At 43.6% G+C, this 21,344-nt stretch overlaps 1 protein-coding gene across 1 annotated transcript in view; it reads left to right on the forward strand.

The window, feature by feature from the left end:
- Positions 1 to 4,745: 4,745 nt before the first annotated feature.
- Positions 4,746 to 21,344, forward strand: part of ZCCHC2 (zinc finger CCHC-type containing 2) — a 44,244-nt gene continuing 27,645 nt past the window's right edge. Inside the window, exons 1-2 of the mRNA XM_039721686.1 lie at positions 4,746 to 5,705; positions 18,954 to 19,065. Coding sequence (XP_039577620.1) covers positions 5,133 to 5,705; positions 18,954 to 19,065 — 685 coding nt within the window. The 5' untranslated portion in view covers positions 4,746 to 5,132. The remainder of the gene's footprint in view (positions 5,706 to 18,953; positions 19,066 to 21,344) is intronic.

Genomic DNA, 21,344 nt, shown 5'->3' on the forward strand with positions numbered 1-21,344 from the left:
ATATACCAGTGCTTCTGCACATTTAACTTTCTTTAAATTCTCTTGATAACTTTACAAGGGAAAAACAAACCAATACAGACAGCCATGTGTTTCACAGGTTGGAACACTGCACTGAAGTTGAAACAGGCCCTCCTATTTTAGCAGCTAGGTAATGTTTCCATCTTTCACAGGTTTCTGAGTTGGATCCAGCTGAAAATAGCAATAACTTACCTTTAAGTTATGTAAAAGATAGACTGCAGCCCCAGTTCAGCTTCTCTTGAACTGGGAGCTGAAATTTGCAACCATGTTTCATAACAGTACCTTTATTGGCAAGCTTGCCAAACAGGCCTGGGATAGGTGACCTTTGCAAATGAATAACCAACAACTTGACTTTAGAAATAGTATTTCATAATGAAGCTGATCCTGGAAAAACACCCTCTGCCTACACTGAACTTTTTTTTCAGCAACTTTAAATCCGAAATTATGTTTAAATCACTTAAAATGTGCTTAAAATTGTATGTTTATTCCTACACTGAATGCTAACATAATTAGGACTATCTTCTGCATTTAACTACTCATATTGAAGATAAAGTCCTAAATGTCTTTAATATGCATGTCTTCACTTCAGACATGCATATTTTAAAAAGCGCTTTTTAAAACGTGTCTTCAGTTTTCAAACAAAAGCTTGCTCAACTCCTGCTGAAAAAGTTTGAAAGAATAAACCAGCTTGAATATTCAAAATCCACCACAGCAATAAGAATTAAAAAAACATGTAATAACAACCTATCAATTTGACAGGCTTTATTTTTAGTGAATTTCGAGTTGTCACATTCTCAAGGCTTTTTCTTCCAGATCCCAGGGCTGAAAGGTAACTACCTCCTATTTAACAAAAGGTAAGTTACACAAAAAATGCCAGCTGTCATGAGATAAAGGACAAATCATGAGTCAGCAAAATCACTCCAGAGCTTTATCAAGGAACTTATCTTTTCTTCCATGTTGTTTTCTTTTGTGTGACATTTGTCTGACATTGCCTGAAATTATTTCCTTACACCTTGGGAGTTTGTCTGGGAGACCTGACAATATTACTGACAGTGGATTAAACATATCTGCAAATTTAGTATAAAGAAGCACTTGATCATCCTACAGTCTGGGAAAGGAGAAGAAAGGGAATAAAGAAGGAAAGGAGGAGAAGAAGATTTGTTTCCTTATTTATGTATCTTCTACCGCCTAGTATGGGCGTCCATGCAAAAATCCTCACTGAGGATTTGTGACAGCCTTTGTTAAAAGTGAAAATACTTAGTAGCAGAGACAGTACCTGGGGAACAGTATCAACATGAAAAAAATATCCTGATATATATGAAATATATATTTACTACTTGACATGAAATATATATCTACATATCCTACAATGTTCCTATCTGATTTTTAAATGGGCCACAGATCAACTTTATTCCTGTTCTTACAAAACAATTTCAGCAGATCCTTAGTAGCAGTAAATGAACAAAAAAACAGAGACTGTGAAACTGATTTTATATGTTTCTGAAAGAGAAGTCAATTAAAAAAAAAAAGGATTAAAAACAAAAACCCAAAAGGAAATGTATGTTGATAGAGCTGAAGGTTGCTTTGTTGGTTCCTCCCTTGGCTTCAGCACTCAGTCCAGTGTCCCAGTGTTTTAGTTTTAATTTTTCTTAATGGTTTTTCCCCCATCTAAAAGCATTGCTGGGGGAGTTTTAGGCCTGCTCAACTTAAACCTGCAATGTCAATGACCTCTTTGGAAGAACTTAGTGATGGAGGAGGTGTCACTCAAAAGACACATTGTGGCAGCCTCTACTTGCTGTGGCAGCACCCAAAGTACATGAAACAGGCTCTGCAGGGCTTGTGTGTCTCCCGGTGCTCTGCACAGCTCATGCATCCCAGCAGTGGAGGTCACAGCCGGGTGGAAGAGCTGAGCCAGAAGGCTCACAGAAGGGCCTGTCTGTAAGGACATTTCTAGACTGGCAATGAAGCCTCTGTGCACTCAGGAAGCTGCGAGACTTTGGTAAACAGGGGTTGTGATGTACAGATGAAAAGAGAGCAGGTGGGGAAGACTCAGGAAAGTCACCATTCCTTTTTCTGCAAATCCAGTGGCGGCAACCACAGCTCACTGGGACACTACTTCTTGCCCTTTGTCCTGGGGTGTCAGACCAGATCCCTGCTGTACTCTAAAGAAAGCAACTTCCCTGAGAAGTGGCTGCTCCTGAACCAGCAGCACTGTCCTGCTGTTCCTCTGCCTGCTCTGTGTTGCATCAGAGTTCATCTGGCTTTCAGCTCCGACAGATTACACACATATTTTTCCCTCTAAGGCTCTGTACAGTTGCTCACCCTAAGCCAGCATGACTGTGGGCCCAAGTCATTAAAGACCTATGCAAGCTATTCATTTTTTAAAGAAAACCAGGTTAGAAAACCTCCAGAGCACTTGCACTAGGCAAGATAATTTTATAGTAGCTTTTCCCATTGTACTAGCTTGTCAGTGTTCGAGCACTTCCCCTCCGAGTTCTCATTCCATTCAAAGTCCGGAGTTTCACTTTCATTTCTCTTGGGCACTTAAGTTTCAGTTCTCTTTCGGCACTGCCCTCTCCCTTGCTGACAACTCCTTCAGCTACTGAATTACTTGTAAACCCACTTGGAATATCTTTGTCTTCTTTCTGCTTTCTCATAACATTCCTTATCCTTTTTTGTTCCTTTCCTGACTTCGCATCTTTCTTATCTGTTTTCCTCAAGTATCATAGTGTAAGCCATTAAGAAGGGAAAACTAAGAAGAGCAGAGTTAATTAGGTTCTTAAGCTTATTTGTGAAAGTAAGAATCGGCTTGGGAACTGTCACAAATAGAGATGGGCTTCAAGGGTTTTCTGGATGAGGAGAGTGTACATTTAACCACTACCCTCATGAATTTGTGATTTACCTTACCTTTGTGGATTTTTGAATGGTACCTTCTCTTTCTGCCCTCCCCTTCTGCTCATTCCCACAAAAATAAATTCCTTTTTCACTCTCCATGGTATTATCTGTTTGGAACTATGTCACATTTTATTCGAATCACAGATTGTTAAAGTAAGAAATGCTATTTCTAACATTTGGATCATTGCAATTCTGATATTGCGAATTTTATTCAGACTAAATATCTGTTCAAATTACTAAGCAGAAACCTCAAGCCTTATTTCTGTGCTCCCACAATTCCAGTGTGGCATATCCCCCAAGGCAGTCCTAGTAATTTTTCTTTGGGAAAAAAATAACAATAATATGACAAGAATCGCTGTAATTCTAGAATTACTGCATCACAATGACGACATAATAAAATATTCTACTGTGGCACTATGATAGCTGCTTTGACTAATGACTGCAGGGATCTGGAGTGACTCACAGGTCCAGCCCAGCTATAACCAGCAAACAGAATCAAATAAAAGAGGAGAAAACAAGTTTATGAGACTTCGTGACACTTTTCTTCACCTCCCTAGTCCTGGGACCAGCAGAGAGCTGTTGGCAGTGTGGGATGGAAGGGTAAGGTCGGACCCACTTCCCAGTCCCCTCTCCACTCCTGAAGATTCGCTGAGGACAGTGCCAGTGCTCCTGTGATGCCAGTGAGTGAGGAGAGCCGCGCTGAGTCAGGGTCAAGTCCATTCGTGTCACCAGAAGAGGACTGGGCAGCCACTAGGAACTTATAAACCCAACATGAGCTACCTTCAAATTAGTCATTTAATGTTTAAAAACAGAATACATATGTTTGCTGTACATAGATAAAAATGCAAGAAATGGCATAGTCTGTAACCACCACTCAAGACTGCTCTGTGGCAAATCTGAGTGATGCATACAAGACCATTATAACATGCATGACAGCTTATCAGTTGTTTGATAAAGCTCTTCATCGTAGCACCACCGGCTTTTGGACAAACAGACAGGGGCAGTCAGCTCCGGCAGTTTATCCTGCGTGCCTGTAAGCAGCTCAGGGATGCTGCTCTGCATAATTGCAATTAGAATTAATTTTATTCTTCACTGTGCTGTTAAGCGAGCCGCAGGCTTGGTTCTCCTTTCAAATACACTTCCTTTATGTAACTGTGGGGGAATCAAAGTGAGGAGCATTGAAACTTTCTAACTACTCAGAGCGCTGCTTAATCTTGTAATTGTAATTGTGGGCTTTTCAGCGTGGAACACGACAGCTGGGAACCCAGTTGGGGGAATGAGAGCACAGCAAGCCTGCTATTTCCTAACAGAGGATCCCTAAGCCACTTTACTATATTTTTTGTTTCTGCAATTTTCCCTTTATTTCACTATTGCAAAAGAAAACTTGGGTGGAAAGACACAATGCTAGAGCAATAGTAGTTTTTAAAAAGGAGACATCTTACAATGGCAGAAGTTTCAACTGCATGAGAATTTAGAAAATAGGAAATAGAAATTGGAAAGGCCTGTAGCAGCCATGTTTCCACTCTCAGCATTGTTCCACCACCGGCACGGCACAGCTCCGGGCCCGCTCCCGCCGGCTTTGGGCAAACCCACGTGGCTCCGCACGCCAGAGCCACCAGCCAACGCACGGCCTCATCCCACGGAAATCTTTTATCCAGGAGACAGGGAGCCTCGCTCGGACGGGTCCCAGGCGAACTGCTGACCCGTTCCCATGGCCGTGACCAACGGGACTCACCGGGCAAGCCCGGCTCCCCTCCCGTTCCCGAAGCGCGCGCCGGTCCCTGCGCCGCGCGCGGGGCGGGGCCGTGCCGGCCGCGCGTGCCCGNGCTGCCGCCGGGTCCCGGCGGGCGTCGCGTCCCCCCCGCGCCGCCGCCGAGGATGCTGAAGATGAAGCTGCCCCTGAAGCAGACGAGCCACAAGGCAGCGGCGGCGGAAGATGCGACGGCGGCGGGGCTGAAGGAGCCCGGCGGTGCCCTGGACTGTCACCTCCCGCTGCAGCAGCAGGTGCCCCGGGCCCGCGGGGGCGCCTCCGCGGCGGCGGGGAGGGGGTGTGGGCTGGAGAGGCCGAGCCGGCTGCACGGCCTGGGGCCGGGGCCTGGGCCCGGCCGCTGGGCGCTCCGGGCGGCGGCGGTCCCGGCTCGGCGGCCGCCCGCACCGACAAGGAGACGGTGTACGAGTGGTTCGGGCTGGTGCTGGGCTCGGCGCAGCGCCTGGAGTTCATGGTGGGGCTGCTGGACCTGTGCAACCCGCTGGAGCTGCGATTCCTGGGCTCCTGCCTGGAGGACCTGGCCCGCAAGGACTACCACTGCCTCCGCGACTCGGAGGCCAAGGCCAACGGGCTCAGCGACCCCGGGCAGCTCGGCGACTTCCGCGACCCCGCCGTGCGCTCCAAGCTCATCGTCTACCTGGCCCTGCTGGGCTCCGAGAACCGCGAGGCCGCCGGCCGCCTGCACCGCCTCCTGCCCCAGGTGGACTCCATCCTGCAGAGCTGCCCGGCGGCGCGGCGGGCCCCGGCCGAGGAGGAGGAAGAGGAGGAGGAGGAGGAGGAGGGGGACGTGGTGGTGGTGATGGACGGAGCCGCGGAGAACGGGCAGGCCGGGCTCCCCGCCGCCCAGGGCCTGGGCTGCGGCGCGCAGGAGGAGCTGCTCCTGCTCTTCACCATGGCCTCGCTGCACCCGGCCTTCTCCTTCCACCAGCGGGTCACCCTAAGGGAGCACCTGGAGCGGCTGCGGAGGGCCCTGTGCGGGGACCAGGAGGAGGAGGAGGAGGGCTTCGGCCGCCACCCAGCCCAGGTAACGGCGCGTCCTGCGCCCTTCCTGCTGCGCCATCTCGGCGGGTGGTTTCGTCCTGCTTCCATCGCTCCCTACTGTTTTCGTAGGAGCGGCTGCTTGCTTTCCCCGAATTCCCCCCCATTGGGATGTGGTCCCTTCCGTCCTCCCCCTACCACGGCTGTGTCAGCCCCGGCCGCCCCCACAACCTCCTGCGGAGTGTCTACTACAAATTTCTTGGCGGGGGGAAGGGCTGATTTTCCTAGCCTGCCATGCTTTCTGGAACGCTGTTGGTTTGTTTTTTTTTTTTTGGAACTCTGCCGTGCTGGAGTGCAGGGTGCACAGTACTGAACTGCCTGCCTCATACGCTGTAGGTCACTGTACGAAGCAGGAGTACAAGCAACAGCTTGACTAGATTTGTAAAAATAGAAATAATAATGCTAGATAGAGACCAGATTGCTTAAGAGAGCATTCTATAGGGGCTTCAAACCAACAGAACAAGTTGAAATATTTTTTATATGGAGTCTGCTTCCTTGCTCCTCAGAATGAGACACAGGCTTGAACTTGGCAAGAATCAGGGCAGCATTCGGGTCACCAGCTCTAAGGCTGGTTCTCTGAAACACCAGGTTCAGTGAGATGGCTGACAACATTAGGGAGGGCGTGCTAATGATTCCACTAAAGAAACAAATTAAAATGTCACAGGTGAGGCTTCTGTGCAGAGAAAAACTGATTTTTTGGGTGCCTGTCAGGAAACAGCAAAGCTCAACCTGAAAGCAGATGTGCCACTTGTTGCTAGGATGTGGCTGTCACCAGGGATGAGGACTTGCAGTGACAACGGAAGCATTCTCCTGTGCAGTAGCTCTGCTTAAGCAGAGGTTTTCGCGCAGTGCCATTCACTGCTGCCCTCTTGATGAGCATTGGCTTTAAAAATTGCCCCATATTTATGCAGCCAAGCTGTCCTCATGGAGCTCTGCAGTTTTTGGTCTATAGATGGCCTCTCGTGCAAGGGGGAAGGAAGGACTGGAAGACGGGTGTTTATAGTGCTGTTCCACTGAACCCATCAGGTCTTCATGAGTTAGTTGAGAGAAAAGGGTACAAAGCAGTAAGGGTCGGGGTTTTGGGATTTTGCTTCTAAGTCTGCTTGCAGTGCAGTCCATTTCAGCCACTGGTAAAAAACTTCTACATTGCCTGCTGTATGAAAGGAATGGCTCCTTCGGTTTGCTAAAGATGGGGTATGCTCTTGAGGAGTACTCAGAGGAGACAGGGATCAATTTCTAAGCCTTCTGATATTATCTTCATTAACTAAATGCTTATATCATTTAAAGTCCAAAACGCATTTGGCAGGTCATAAAACTAATGAGCAGACGTTACAGAACTGAAATCACAATGAATTTGGAGTATCAGTCCAAAAAGTGTTTATTTTGGCTCATTGGCCTGCATCAAGTCTAGTTCTATCCCAGAAATTAATCCTGAAAGTTCATCTTTCCGGGGAAAAGATTGAATTGCAGGAAGTGGTAAGACTGGACACTGTCCCTTCTGGATTTAAAGAGCTAGTAACCGGAAACATACTTCCTGCCTGGAACTGGCACAGCAATTGTAGCTGCTCAGCTACAATTTGTCCCACCAAATGCAGTTGGGAGAGCAGGCTCCCGTGAATTGCTGGGATTGAAGTCAGTTTTGTGCAGTGTTCTGGCTTCAGCATAAAAGCAGCTGTCCAAGTTGTGGTGGTTTTGTTTACTCGGGGAACACTGAGGCACCCGAGTCAGCTTGGCTGAGCACGCACATCGCATACTCCGGAGCCGACCCAGCAGTGAAGCGGCAGCGCTTCCGCAGGCTTTCCTTCCCCTCCCCCTCCCTAATGGCTAATTGTAAATACAGCACAGCCTTTCTGGCAAGTAATGGCTGACAGGGAACAGAGGAATCAGTGGGTTTCTGCTGAGGATTTTCAGTCAGCATTCCACGGGGACGGTGGGACCCTCGCAGATAAAACGCCAGAGGAGATGGAGCCAGTAGCAGCGTTAAAGGCTTCCCTGGCGAAATGCTGCCGTAGCATTACACTGAACTTTATTTAAAATCCCGTCGGGTGTCCACAGGCCTTTTCTCCTCCTTTAATTTCTGAAATTTGAGTGCCTTCAGGGCTCTGCGTTTGTGAACGGGAACGGTTCATAAAGACCTCTCTGAAATTTTATTTGGAAGGGCTGGGCTCCATCTCCGGGAGCAGCCGCTCCGTGCCGGGCAGCCCAAGCAGCTGCGCTCGGGAGCCCTCGCAGCGGTCGCGGTGCTCTCCCCGGCCCGCGGCCGCACGGGAAGCGCTGGGGCAGGCGGTGCCAGGCAGGAGGACGGGCACAGCCGGGCGCGGCGAGGGCAGAAGGATCGGCAGGAGTGGGGAAAGGGGTGGACACGACCCCCCAACCCACCGAGCACCGTCACGGCCCGGGGAAAGGGGGTGACCCCTCTTTGTTTGCGGGGAGGACGGGTGGGTCACGGATCGGGCACAGCCCCGCTGCCCGCCGTGTTGGCGGGGGCGGAGGGCCGCTGTGCGCGGACACGGACACGCTGCCCGATGGCGGCCGCCGCCGCTTCCCGCCCCGGCCAACATGGCGGCGCTGGCTGCCGGTCACGTGCGGCGGGCGGTGCCGCCGGTGCCTAACGGGGCTCGGCCGGCGGGAAGCGGCCGCGCGGGACTGCCGCGTGCCCCGCGCCCGGCACGGAGAGCGCAGCTCCGGGCTCGCCGCGCCTGGCGCTCCCGGGCGCTCCCAGCTCGCGGCTTCTGACCCGCCGGGAGGCGCTCACTGGGCTGTTGTTCACCGTGGGGCCGTGAAATACCAATGTGTGCTATGGCTGGCAGCAGCCAGGCATAGGAAATCAGCCCGCACACGCGAGGGAGTGCGGAGCTGGAGCGGAATCAGGCGGTTTGTCAGTTCGGAATTCTTTAGGGCAAAGGACTGTGCTCTCGCACGTGGCATATCTAACAAAATGGCTCGGTTTGAGGTTTGGAGGAGTTGTAGCACCTAGCTTTAGTGAGCACCAAGGCTTGGGAGGTTCACCTGAAAAGAATTTGTGGGTGATTTACTAGAGCATAAAGCAATTTGCTTTTTCTGTTCTTGGGAATATTTTCTGGTTAGGGTCTGTGTGTCTGATAAAATTGAGCTCACAATAAAGTTACTTAATGACAAATGATTAATAAGATTGTTGCCGTTTTTAGTGTCTTTATTTCAATGATTTTTCAAAATGTAACTTTTGGGATATATTTTAACAAATTCAGCTCAAAACAGGAATTCAAAAGTTGTGGGAGGTAGGACTGTTGTTAATAAGATTGTTGCTGTTTTTAGTGTCTTTATTTCAATGATTTTGAAAAATGTAACTTTTTTGGATATATTTTAACAAATTCAGCTCAAAACAGGAATTCAAAAGTTGTGGGAGGTAGGACTGTTGGAGCGGGGTGGGCAGATTAGGATTACTTTACAGTTGATAAATTTGCTTTCTTTATGAAGTCTTCTGAATTAAAGTTAGGGAGTTTTTATGCTTGAAGTAGAAACACTTGATACTATTTTTATATTCTTAATTTAAGGTGTGGTTTATAAGATCTTTTGGAAAAAAGTCATTGGTGTGTTAAACTGCAGAATATCAACTTCACATCTGAAGTTGAAGTATAAGAATAAATCAGCAATATTCGCTGCTGAATAAAAGAAGTGCTAATGTGCAAAGATCCTGTTGATAACACTGTATATTTGTTTAAGTTACAGAACACACAGCTTAACTCTTGCATTGATTATTTTTGTTTAATAAGTTCATCGTTATCAAAGCAGTTTGACTTTATTGTTTATCTTTCTCCATCCCATCGGATGTCTGGGATCAAAATGCTGAAATACCGAAGAAGCTCTGAATATCTACAAACGTAATAACCGTGGCTTGCATTAGGCACTGGAATATTTAATCAGGCATACTTGACAGGAATAGAACCAAGGTTCTGTCGAAATAAGCAATCTCCTGGAGATAATGGTTTGTTGAATAGTAATATAATTAGTTGGCTGCAGGATTCTTCACAGAAAAAAGTCTTTACTTACAAACAAAAGGAAAGTTTCTATTTACAGAGTATTTTTCTTAGTGCACTTCTATTTATAGGATATTTTGTGTGCAAATTAGAAGAGTGCTTTTATAATTGATCTTCAGTCACTCGCAGCAGAATAAGGTAGTAGATTCTAAAATTAAATTCTAAGAGCTGTGTCTGCAGTGCACTGCTTTTAGTGTCATAAGAGTTGAGTATAAGGAAAAGTATCTTCAGAGTCTGGTTTAAATAAGAGACATAAAGATAAAAAATGTCATTTCACTCTTGGCAAAGATCTTTTAAATGGTGGGGCACTCCAGGGAAATACAAATGTTTTACAAGTTTTGCATACTGAGATGAAAAGTATTCCAGCTGCCTCAGAGAACCTAACAGCCTTGTCTTTGAACAGGAATTTCTCTGTCTTCAAACAGGAGTTAAGAATTTCCAGAAACATTACTGGAAAGGAAGTCATAGCTAGATAAAAAACTATGCCTAAAATGAATGAGTTCTCTCTAGATGTGCATGCTGATGTTCCAGAAATTTGCAGAGTAAAGACTTTCACTGCTTTGAGCCGATTTAGCTGTTTAATTCTAAATATGAGGTGTTAGTACAAGTTTGTAGCCTTTCCCAGTCCCATTGTACCAGAGTTAATCAGCCGCTTAGTTGTCCCTGACAGTTTGTTCTCCCGCAGAGTAAATGAATACTGAGGGTGTTGAAAATATACCTGTGACTTCCTAATGCTTGTACTTTGATTGCTGTAGTTGAGCTGTGGTCCAATTTTCAGGGTTGCCCAATGCTGACTTATTTATAGGTAGCAGGATCTTGCTGGGCTTGGAGTGAAGAGGACTCTCAGGTTTTTTAAAGAGCTGCAGGAAAGGGTGCAGACAGCAGCAGCAGGATGATTGTGTCTGTGAACCCTCTGAAGTCTGTAGGATTCTGCCTGCTTAAATCTGTCATCTTGTTTGTTTGCCATTATCAGTCTCTAGCCGTAGCTGTCCTAGAAAACACTACAACTGATTCTTCATTACTGTAATTAAAACAAAATACCTACTTCTCCTTCAAGAGCTGGTGAATTTCTGTAGTATGCTCCAAGTCTAAGGGTTTATACTTCTGGAGACCAAAACTGGCAGAGATCTGGCTAGTAACTGCATTCCTTTGTGAGTTTATTGCCTTTTCTCAACCTCTTAATCTTGTCTTTTTGGGAGAAGAAAGTAGAAATACTTTGAATATCTAAAGAAAATTTTGTGTCTTGGGAAGCCTTAGGAGCAAGATAACCACAAGACAGAGATTTTCTGTTATTCAGAAATGCAGTACATAAAAGAATACTTTCAAACTATGCTGGAGTTCAAGGATTGGACAAAATGACATCTTGCCCTCTGATGGTAATTAAATGTAGTAATGAAGGCATCGTCCCTTCTCAGTATTGACTGTACTTCAGTGAACTACTCTTCAGGGGCAGATGTTTTCTAAATCTTCCTGTCACTCTAGACTGTTATGAGAATAATTTTTTGTGTTAGTCTGAACTTCTACATTCAAGTAATTTTATTTTTATTCACTCAGCTGACAATAGCACAAGTACTGATGTTGCAGGGTTGTTGAATAAGCAACCACCTGGGGATAGAGTAATGCTTGAACTGATGCCTGGCTGGCTCTAACTTCAAGTTCTCTACTGTGTCATGGATTAGCTGGGTTGGACTGAAAGTGGTTTAGGTCCTGCTAGAAGCTCAGGTGGAGGTGAGAGCTGTGTTTCTAGCAAACGGAGGTGTGTTATTCCCCCAGCACTGTAAATCACAGGTGTAGCTGCCATGTCTAGTACTTCAAATGTAATTGCCACAGGCTGAATTTGTTCATGTGATGTGAGAAGGTTGGTATGCCCTTTGTCTCAAAAGTGTTGTGATTTGGTAGTGCTATAAGTTAGTCAGTATTTGATTGCTGAAGCTGTCACGTGGTGTCATTCTCGTCTCAGAATCAGCTGATATTTTGTCAGGTTTCTGTCTCCGTTATAGTGTTTTGTTGCTGCCTCTTACAGGTGAGCTCTTAACATAGTTTTGCAAAACAAATATGCTTTAAAGTACTTTTAGGCACGTGTGCATACTCTCTATGCAGTCTAGCTTACTAGATATGAGTTTATAGGGCAGTTGCACATAATCCAATTGAACTGTATGTTCAGCCAGTCAGGCTTTTACTACACATATTACGGCATTTTATGTCTGGTCACAGAACCATGAAGGGACTGAGATTGGCTGTGACCTCTGGAGGTCATCTTGCTTAAGCAGGGCCACCTACAGATTGTTCCCTAGGACCATGTCCAGATGACTTTTGAGTGTTTTCAAGGATGTAGACAGCACAGCCTGTCTGGGCAACCTGTGCTCAGTCATCCTGACAATGAAAAAGTGTTTCCAGATGTCCAGAGGGAATCTCCTGTGTTTCAGCTTCTGCCTGTTGCTTCTGTCACTGGTCACTGCTAAAAAGAGCCTGTCTCCATCCTCATTGCACCCTCCCTTCAGATGTGTGTATACACACACACGTACATTTTTATACGTATTGGTCTTTTTCTGCAAAGCTACTTTATAGTCTGTTAGGTCTCTGAGTGTGTGGTGCCTGTAGTTATTCCTGCCCAGGTGTAGGATTTTGCACTTTCCCATGGTGAACTTTCTGCGATTCCTGTCAGCACATTTCTCCAGCTGTGGTTCTATGTGGAATAAGTATTATTGTTCTGGAGGTTGATTCTACATGTTAAAAGATAAGTTGACATGGAAACATCTAAGTTGCATGTTGGTTTGGCCAAAAGAGAGATAATTTGGTGGGTCTTTGTGGTCCTAGATCTTGAGGCTAATTCTGCTCTAGTCTTGTAGAACAGAACAGCTTCTCTGCATCTTACAACAGTTGGATGGTGCCTTTGTATAGTTCAAAGTTTGCAGATTGGAGCATGGCTTAGCAGCAATGTCTGTTGGGCATTTGTCTGCAGTCTTGGTTTTGCATTTGCCTAACAACTTCTCTGAGACAGTACTGGATTTTTTTGGTTAGGGGACAATTGTTCTATCAACAGTGGTAAGCATTAAACAGGTTTTGAAGCATTGCTGCTCTACATATTTGCATTTGTGAGTATTAAATGCATATGCTGGATTTCCATTTTAAAATGGCAAGAATGTTCTATCCCTGTATCCAAGCCACACCCCACAGTGATGAGGTGAAAGTACTGTTGCTCAGTGTTGAGTAAGGCTTCATCTCTGCTGTAGTCATCAGGAGAGGGTTCAGCAGCACACAAGTACGCAGGCAGTTTCACCTGCTTGTTGCTTCTGGAGAGGTGATGTTGAACCTTTGTGCTACTACAGCTGTGCAGTGATACATCTGCATATCACAGCTGTGAAACAATGAGAGCCTGCAAGGTTTGTTATAAACAAATCATGACTTTGGTCTTGTAATTGGCACCACATCTGTTAATGATTATTCTGACATCACTCAATTTTGTCGAAGGTGCAGATGCTGTAGTTGATAACTCACAATCATGAGTTGGACCTTGATTTTTTCCAAAATGCCTTCTTTCATCCGGCTTTGTTTGTCAGTTCCCACTTGTAGATGAATGAACAAGCTGTGCCAGTTTACATCTGCATAGCCTGCAAGGCTGAGTAGTGCTGTCCCTCACAGCACATTTACTGTAGTTCTTGCAGAAAAATAATATTTCATATTTGGGCACGTAGAACTAATCAAGCTGTCCAGCTGCTGCAAGTGTGTTTCCCTTGTTAGTGCTCATCAGAGCTGATGAATGAATAGTTCTTTCATGAAAGTGCAGTGCAAGCATCAGAAGACTTATGTGCATCAATCACTTGCTCATGGTAATTAGTAGGCTATCCAGTAACAGATTTCACTTCATATTGCCAAAGCAATGCCAACATGACATTGCTTGATCAGTCATCTACATTGATAGAAGGCAGAGTCTGGACATCTGTCATGTGTAGGTTAGCTGAGATCTGCCCAGCTCACATGGCATTAGACAGAGCAACATCCTTCTCAGCAGGATGGCTCACCACTTTGGGTATCTGGTGCTTGTGTTACAGACAAGCATCCCTAGACCTTGGGACATCAATGCTTCTGGACTTCTCTTCAGGAGGCTGATTGGTACAGTAGGATGAAATAAGTCTCAGGGGGAAGAGTGGCCCCAGAAAATTGATTGATATTGCAGAATCACTTCTTCCAAGCTCATTAGTGATGCATCCCAATGAGGGGGAAGTCAGGCAGAAATACTAAGAGGCCTGTGTGGATAAGTAAGCTGCTTCTCGTCAAACTCAAACCTGAAAAGGAAGGCTACAAAGGGTGTAAGGCAGTGACAGGATAGCCTGGAAGAAATATAGACAAGCTCTTTGAGCAGCCGGGTTAGGAAAGCTATAGTCATGATAGAACTAAATCTAGCCAGGGATGACAATGGCAACAACAAAATCTTCTGTAGATACACGGGTGGTAAGAGAAAGACTCAAAGTGAATGGCATATTTGGTCATTTGGGATATGGAGAAGGCCAAGGTACTCAATAACTTTTTTTGCCTCGGTCTTCACCAAGTGCTCCAGCCCACACCATTGAAGTCATGGCAGCAAAGGCAGGATCTGGGAGAATGGGAAACCACCAACTGTAGGAGAACATGTTGAAGACCATCTAAGGAATGTGAGGGTGCTCAAGACAATGGGACCTGATGAGATGCATCCATGGGTCCTGGAGGAATTGAGAGTTGAAGTATCTCAGCCTCTATCCATCATATTTCAGAGGTCATGGCAGTCTAGTGAAGTTTCCACTGACTGGAAAAGGGGAAACATAAGCCCCATTTTTAAAAGGAAGATAAGGAAGACCCAGGGAACTAGAAGTTGGTCAGTCTCACCTTTGCCTGGCAAGATCATGAAACAGATCCTCCTGGAAACCATACTAATGAACATGGAAAATACGGAGGCATTTAATGGCAAACATGGCTTTGCTGAGAACAGATCATGCCTGACAAATTTGGTGGCCTCCTGCATCAGGGTGGTAGTGTTGATAGGAGGAGTGACTGACGTCATCTCCCCAGACTTGGGCAAAGCATTTGACACTGTCCCACACGATGGCCTTGTCTCTAAACTGGAGAGACACGGATTTGACAGATGGACCACTTGGTGCATAAGGAAATTGGCTGGATGGTCACACTCAAGGAGTTGTTTTCAAGGACTCCCTGGTCCAAGCAGAGACCTGTGACAACTGGAGTTGGGGTTGGTACTGGGATGGCTGCTGTTCAGTGTCTTTGTCAGTGCCACGGACGGTGGGATCAAGGGCACTGCTTGCCAATGACAGCAAGCAGTGTTTTGGAGTTGTCACACTGGAGGGAAGGATCCACATGGACCTTGACAGGCTTGAGAGAGGAATCTCTGTGAACCTCATGAAGTTCAGCTAGGCCAAGTACAAGGTTCTGCTGGTGGCTTGGGACAATCCTAAGCACAAATACAGGCTTGGCAGAGAATGGATTGAGAACAGCTGTGAGGAGAAGAGCTTGAGAGTGTGATTTGATGAGAAGCTCAATGTGACCTGGCAATGTGTGCTTGCAGGCTAGAAACCTAACCATGTTCTAGATACTAGGAAGAAATTCTTTACTGTGAGGGAGATGAGGCACTGGAAGAGGTTGCCTGGAGAAACTGTGGATGCCTCATCCCAGGTTGGATGGGGCTCTGAACAACCATGTCTAGTGGAAGGTGTCCCTGCCCATGGGAGAGGGATTGGAACTAGGTGATCTTTAAGGTTACTTCCAACCCAAAACATTCTATGATGTTCTGTATGATATAGTCCTGGGAAATGTCTCAAGTGATAAGGCTTTTTTTAACATAGTACTTGCTTTCAACCATGTGAGGATAGATCTGTTTCATACAAAACTGGTCTGGGTTGTAAGAGCAGATAATTTTTAGAGATGGTTTTTAGGATGTTCTCTTAGCTCATTTTACTTTCAAAGAGAAATGTAGTTAATCCTTCAGCCCATCAAGGAGATCTGTGTGATTATCAAATTAATTATCTGGCAGCTGGTTTGGGGCTGCCCAGATTTCCTGCTTCACTATATTTTAATCATTAGCAGCAGCACTGTGAGTTGCAGTGAAGTCTCACAGTGACAAAGGCTTATGTGAGAGTTAACCTTATGCTCGTGTGTGTTGTGTGAATGTGGAATATGTGATATTCACTGATAGGAAAGGATGAGCACAGCTGGTTTTGTACAGCATGACCTTCCTCAGCAGTGTACCAGGCTTTAAAGGACTTGTGTTCCTGGAGAGACTGGCACCAGGCAGTAACACATGATGCCACTCTTAATATTCTTTGGCCCTTCAGACTTTGCAGTCACTTGTGCCCTGGGGTTGTCTGCTCTGACAGTGGCACCTGTGATTCAGTTACTTGTGAGTTTGATGTAGAACTGTCACAGCAGGTAACACCAAAAGTGAAGAGTTGTAGTGCAGCTTAAGGCAGGATCTGGAGCTTTGCAGGCTGTAAGATGAAGCTGTGACTGCTCTGGATTTCCCACTGTCTACCTCCTGCATTGCACTAGCTATTGTGAAAGCCAGCAGTCACAGAATGCACACAGTGCATATTACTGGTTAACTTTGGACGTGAAGAATTCTGCAAGTGAATAAATTATGAATTTATTATAGTTATTTTATAATAATTGTTATAATTATTTAAATAAGGTTTGAAACGTAATATTTTGCAGATTAAAGGGGGTCTTCAACTGCAGTTGTAGTTTGCCTGTTATAGACTGCTGCCATAGATAGAAAAATAACCATTCCAGAATAATTCACTGCAAAAGTATTTGAATGCTGTTACAGAGATGATGCATGTGCTTGGTAAGAAGCAATTTTCTAGTATTAGAAGGTGTAGCAGCAGTATTTAATGCTTCCTTGACATGAGCTGAACAGAATACTTTTTTGAAGTAAATCATATTCCTATACATCTAAAAACTGCTCACAGTTTTTTTGACTTTTAAACTAGCAATTATTTTTTAGAATAGACTGTCTTTTGTTTTCCATTAATCAAAACAAATATCCTGACTTTGAATGCAAGAGAAGGTGTCTGACCTCAGATTTAATTGTTTTTAGATCAGGAGTTAACACTTAACCAAACCAAAGTACTTCCGCTTTTTCTGCCCACAGTTGTTATGAAATGTCTGCTGAAACAGTATCAGTGGGTTTTTTGAAGAGTTCTGGAAGTAGTTCTCTCCACAGCATGTTTGTGTGGTGGCTTGTTTGGGGGTTTATTTTAGTAAACTAAACTTGTAAGTGTGCTAAAGCTGTTAAAAATTGCAGTCTCATTGACATACAGCTTTTTCCTTTCTTACCCCATATCGGACATTATGCTCATAATTTATTAGATGTTTGCTGAGATTGTTTACTGAGTGACTGGGGACTGGTGTGAGTTTTATCTTGAAGAAACAAAGCAGGCTTTATATTTTGTATCTGATGGCTTTGAAACCTGAAATTAACAACGCTCATCTCAGAGCACAAACATACATCGGTTTGATGGAGCAGCTGAAATGTCCTGCAGTGCAGTCTAAAGGCAGCTGCTAACTGTGCTACTGGTGGTGTCACTGACCAAAGTTGGGTTACCAGCATGCCCAGGGCAGCCTTGATGCCTGGACAGTTTAGGAGCTGCCACAGTTTGTACCCACTCTGTAGATGAAATAAAGCTGGTTTAGTAAGATGAAGGCAGCTGTAGCTGATATATCTGTCTCATCTGAAGAAGTTTGTTGAAGAATTGGCAGGGGATTCAGATGTCTTTTGCCGCCTCTGTGCTTTCTCATTCTGATCTTTTTGTTGTGACAGTCTTGGGGTCCTCTTCAACAAATACAGCAACTAATCTTGGTTGATGATTTGTCTCATCACATTGCACAAGTCCTTAAAATAACCCAACAAACCACATATATTCTGGCACTTATTATTATGCTTCCTGCATTTAAAAATAAAGAGGGCTCTCTGGAGATTTATATTTTTTCTCTACCCATCTTTTATGAAGGTCTTCTAGTGTTCTTCATCCTGAATGAATAAATCTAGTTCTCATGCAGACCAGTTCCTAAATGTGGTGCATTCAGTTTTCCCGAATTTGATATTTCATCAGCTCTTATGTTATACTACTTGTTACAGATAAACAAAGGTGCTTTACTTAAAAAAGATTAATCCAAACACTTGTGCATGTACCTTTCTAAGGCAATGTGTTGTTTCCTTGAACATGAAATTAAACAATTGCATTTCATGTCACTGGATGTTTTAAAGTATTTCTCAATTTTAGCTTGGTTGGTCTGTTTATTTGTTTTCTTGCTTTTGTTTTAGCAAGACCTGGTCATTGAATAATGTGTAAATTGATACATTAATGTTTCATCTTAATTTGGAAAAAATTATTTGTAGGCTTTTGTAACCCTAGGGAAACCACTTGTAGTCCAGGCTCTTCTAACACTTTTTTCTTATTTATCATTGTTAGCCTAGATTATTTTTTATTCTCGTATTTATCTGTCCATGTTATCTATCTCCTATGATTTCTTGTTGTGTCCCTTTTTGTGCACTGTATTAATGTGTCTTGGTATACAATTTTGAAGTCTGCGTGTAAATGTGAGGGAAGATGAGACTTCAGTCTGTCCTTTTCTCTATGAAAGTGAGGGTGTTGGTGGCAACTGCTTGTGTTCTGAATGTTTAGTTGGTAAGAGGTGCATGGATTTAGTTGGTTAGAGATGCATGGACTACATGTCCTCATAGACTGTCCAAGCAGTTACTCATGATTCCCTGTATAGAAGAGGTGGCAGGCTGAAGGTACAGGACATGAATATAATTGAGGAGAATATATTTAGAATGTAATGAGTAGATGACTTGACATGTTAGTAGTTGAAAGAGTTCATGCTAATTGTAAATTATTACTGAAGTTATGAGCTAATGGTCCTGAATTGTCCAGTTTGAGATACCCTCTCCCTTACCATATTCTGTTTTAAAAATAAGGTCAGTGAAACACTGGAGGTTATAGATGACATTTGATAAACACATAAATAAAACAAGAACTGAAATGGCTAATGAGCACCTTTTTGGCACTCTCAAGAGCTTCAGGTTTTTGTCCTGTGGAATACCAGATACAGGGTTTGTGGGTTTTTCTGTAATATCTGCTGTTTAGAGCAAGCTTTGGTAACAGACCTTCTACTAAGAACTTTAGTTTTTCTTCTACTAAGACTTTTTTTTCTCTTTCTTGATTTAGAACGACTTTTCCCATGGTGACTGCATGTCAAGTAACGAGACAAGTTTGCTAGAACGAACCACAGCACCTCATGATGGACTCCCAATGGCTTCCCACAGACCTCAGCGAGAAGGTATGTTGTCTGAGCTTCCTTTTGGGGAAGGCTTTTAAGGGTTTCCTTGAACATTAAACTCTGCTTGGAGTTGTAGACATCTTGTATCTCTTGCTGTTCGTCTGAACAAGAAGCTGCAGTGATTGGTAAGTGAAATAGCTTCTCTGCCACCTACTTGGTCTTTTCTTTGTTATAACAAGTTGTCATTTGTGTTAGCTGCTAACTGCTAGTGAATGCCTGCATGAAAATTAGCTGCAAATGGGCTTGCCACTGAAAAAAGGGTAGGATTTGGGGGAAAACAAGAAGGTGTAATGCATTTGTATTAACAGTATTTATTTTTTTAAGCAAAGCTAAACACAAAAATATTGGGAAGCAATCAATAGATTTTGGTGCTTGATTCAGATGTATTTGATGAAATTAAAACAAAAAAGCAAAGAAAACGTACATATTAACGGGAGTTCGTAATGCATTTGTATTAACAGTATTTAGATTTTTTTTAGCAAAGCTAAACACAAAAATATTGGGAAGCAATCAATAGATTTTGGTGCTTGATTCAGATGTATTTGATGAAATTAAAACAAAAAATCAAAGAAAACTTACATATGAGCAGGAGTTATAGAAAAGGCAGTTTGGAAAAGTGAAAGATTTCATAGAAGTCAGTGTTTTGGCTCTGTTGGGGAGAGTAAGAACAAGGCTTCTTGAGCATAAACAAAACTCTGATATGCAATTGCCAGCACAATTTCTTCTCTTTGAAGAAATGAGCATTATTGAAAACAGATTTGTTCTTACTCTTTATTCTTCAAGAGGATTAGCAAGTTACTTGTCTACTCAAAATTAGTCAACAGATAGTCTGCAGATAGGAAGGAGCCAACAATATGGAAAAACGATTGCTATTCATTTTGTCCTCATAAATGTCCTTTCGTCTCTAGTGTGGAGATTTGTCTGCACTTTGAAGGCCGGCAATTTGAGAGTTTTTGATTCCTTGAAAAACAAAACAAGAGCAAGATAACGGCAGATTACAGACAACAAACCTGTTTCAAATGCTTTTATGGAGTTCAAAGTGTTCATATTCATGAATTAGAAACCTAAAAGGGGGAATCTTTTTAGTAACACTCAAATAAAGTGACAGAAGCACAAAAAATTTGAATAACTTAATCTAGCAAAGAGCTTAAATATTTTTTCCGCATTTGTATTATCATAGTGAGAAACCACAGTGAAGGATCAGAATACCTCTGTGCTATTTGCTACGCAGTTATGTGGCAGAGATTCCCTGCTGTAGAAATCTCCTTACTGGCTAGAAATACCACTGATAGTAAAACTCGAGTTTTATTCTCAACTGTGATGAATATGAATTTTTAAAATCTTCACTTAGAATGGAAGCAGTGTCAGGTATACATGCTTTACTTAGTCATCCTGGATGCATGTGCTGTGTCCAGAATAGAGGTAGACATGTGACATGCCTCATTGGCTTGTGTATTCAAACTTCTTGCTTCTGGCCTAGCCATTTAGAATATTTAAAATGTCATTGTGGAGACAGAATTATAAAGGAGTCTGTTGAAACTAGAACTAAAGCTGTGCAGCAACAACATTGTAATTACCTGTTGTGTTATGTATTACGATGAAGCGTGCAGCAGAAAGAAGTTAAGGAAGTTGAAGATACTGCATTGTGTAATAAATTTTTTTTATACTTGAGGACAGTTTTTTAGCATTGAGGACACTCAATAGTTTTAAATAAGCATAGTCTCATTAGGGAAAAAAAGCTTGTCTGTGAGTGTTAATGGTCTTAGTTTCCTAATTGTGTATGCTAAATACATGCATGTAGTGGAATGCAATTTAAACCACTATTCTCAGTTCCAGTCATGGGAATCAACTTCTTAATTAACTTATAAATATGAATTCCAGTATCAATTTGAATGTTAACCATTAAGAAATTTTACTGCAACAAAAACTTTTGTTGTGCCATGGTCCTTCTTCTAACAACACTTTAATCTATACCAGACAGGTAAAATTAAGGTCACTAAACCTTTTCATAAAATATTGATATTGCCTGGCATCCTTAGCTCTTCTCAGATTTCTTTCCTTTGTAATAATAAATCTTCATTAACTGGTAAAAATGAAATGCTTGTCTGTCTTCCTAATTCCCATCTAGAGGATTACAGCCATTGTACACCAGCCCATTCAGTATTTGTCTCTCTACTGAGAAAATTGGAAGCTGTAGCACTGTCACTAGGCTTATTTGCTGGCTTATTGTTCCTTTAGGGAAATTGCCAATACTTAATTCTCTTAAAAATGGCATGTTT

The sequence above is a fragment of the Passer montanus genome, unplaced genomic scaffold (assembly GCF_014805655.1).
Source record: "Passer montanus isolate IOZ18808 unplaced genomic scaffold, ASM1480565v1 scaffold107, whole genome shotgun sequence".
NCBI classification, from domain to species: domain Eukaryota; kingdom Metazoa; phylum Chordata; class Aves; order Passeriformes; family Passeridae; genus Passer; species Passer montanus.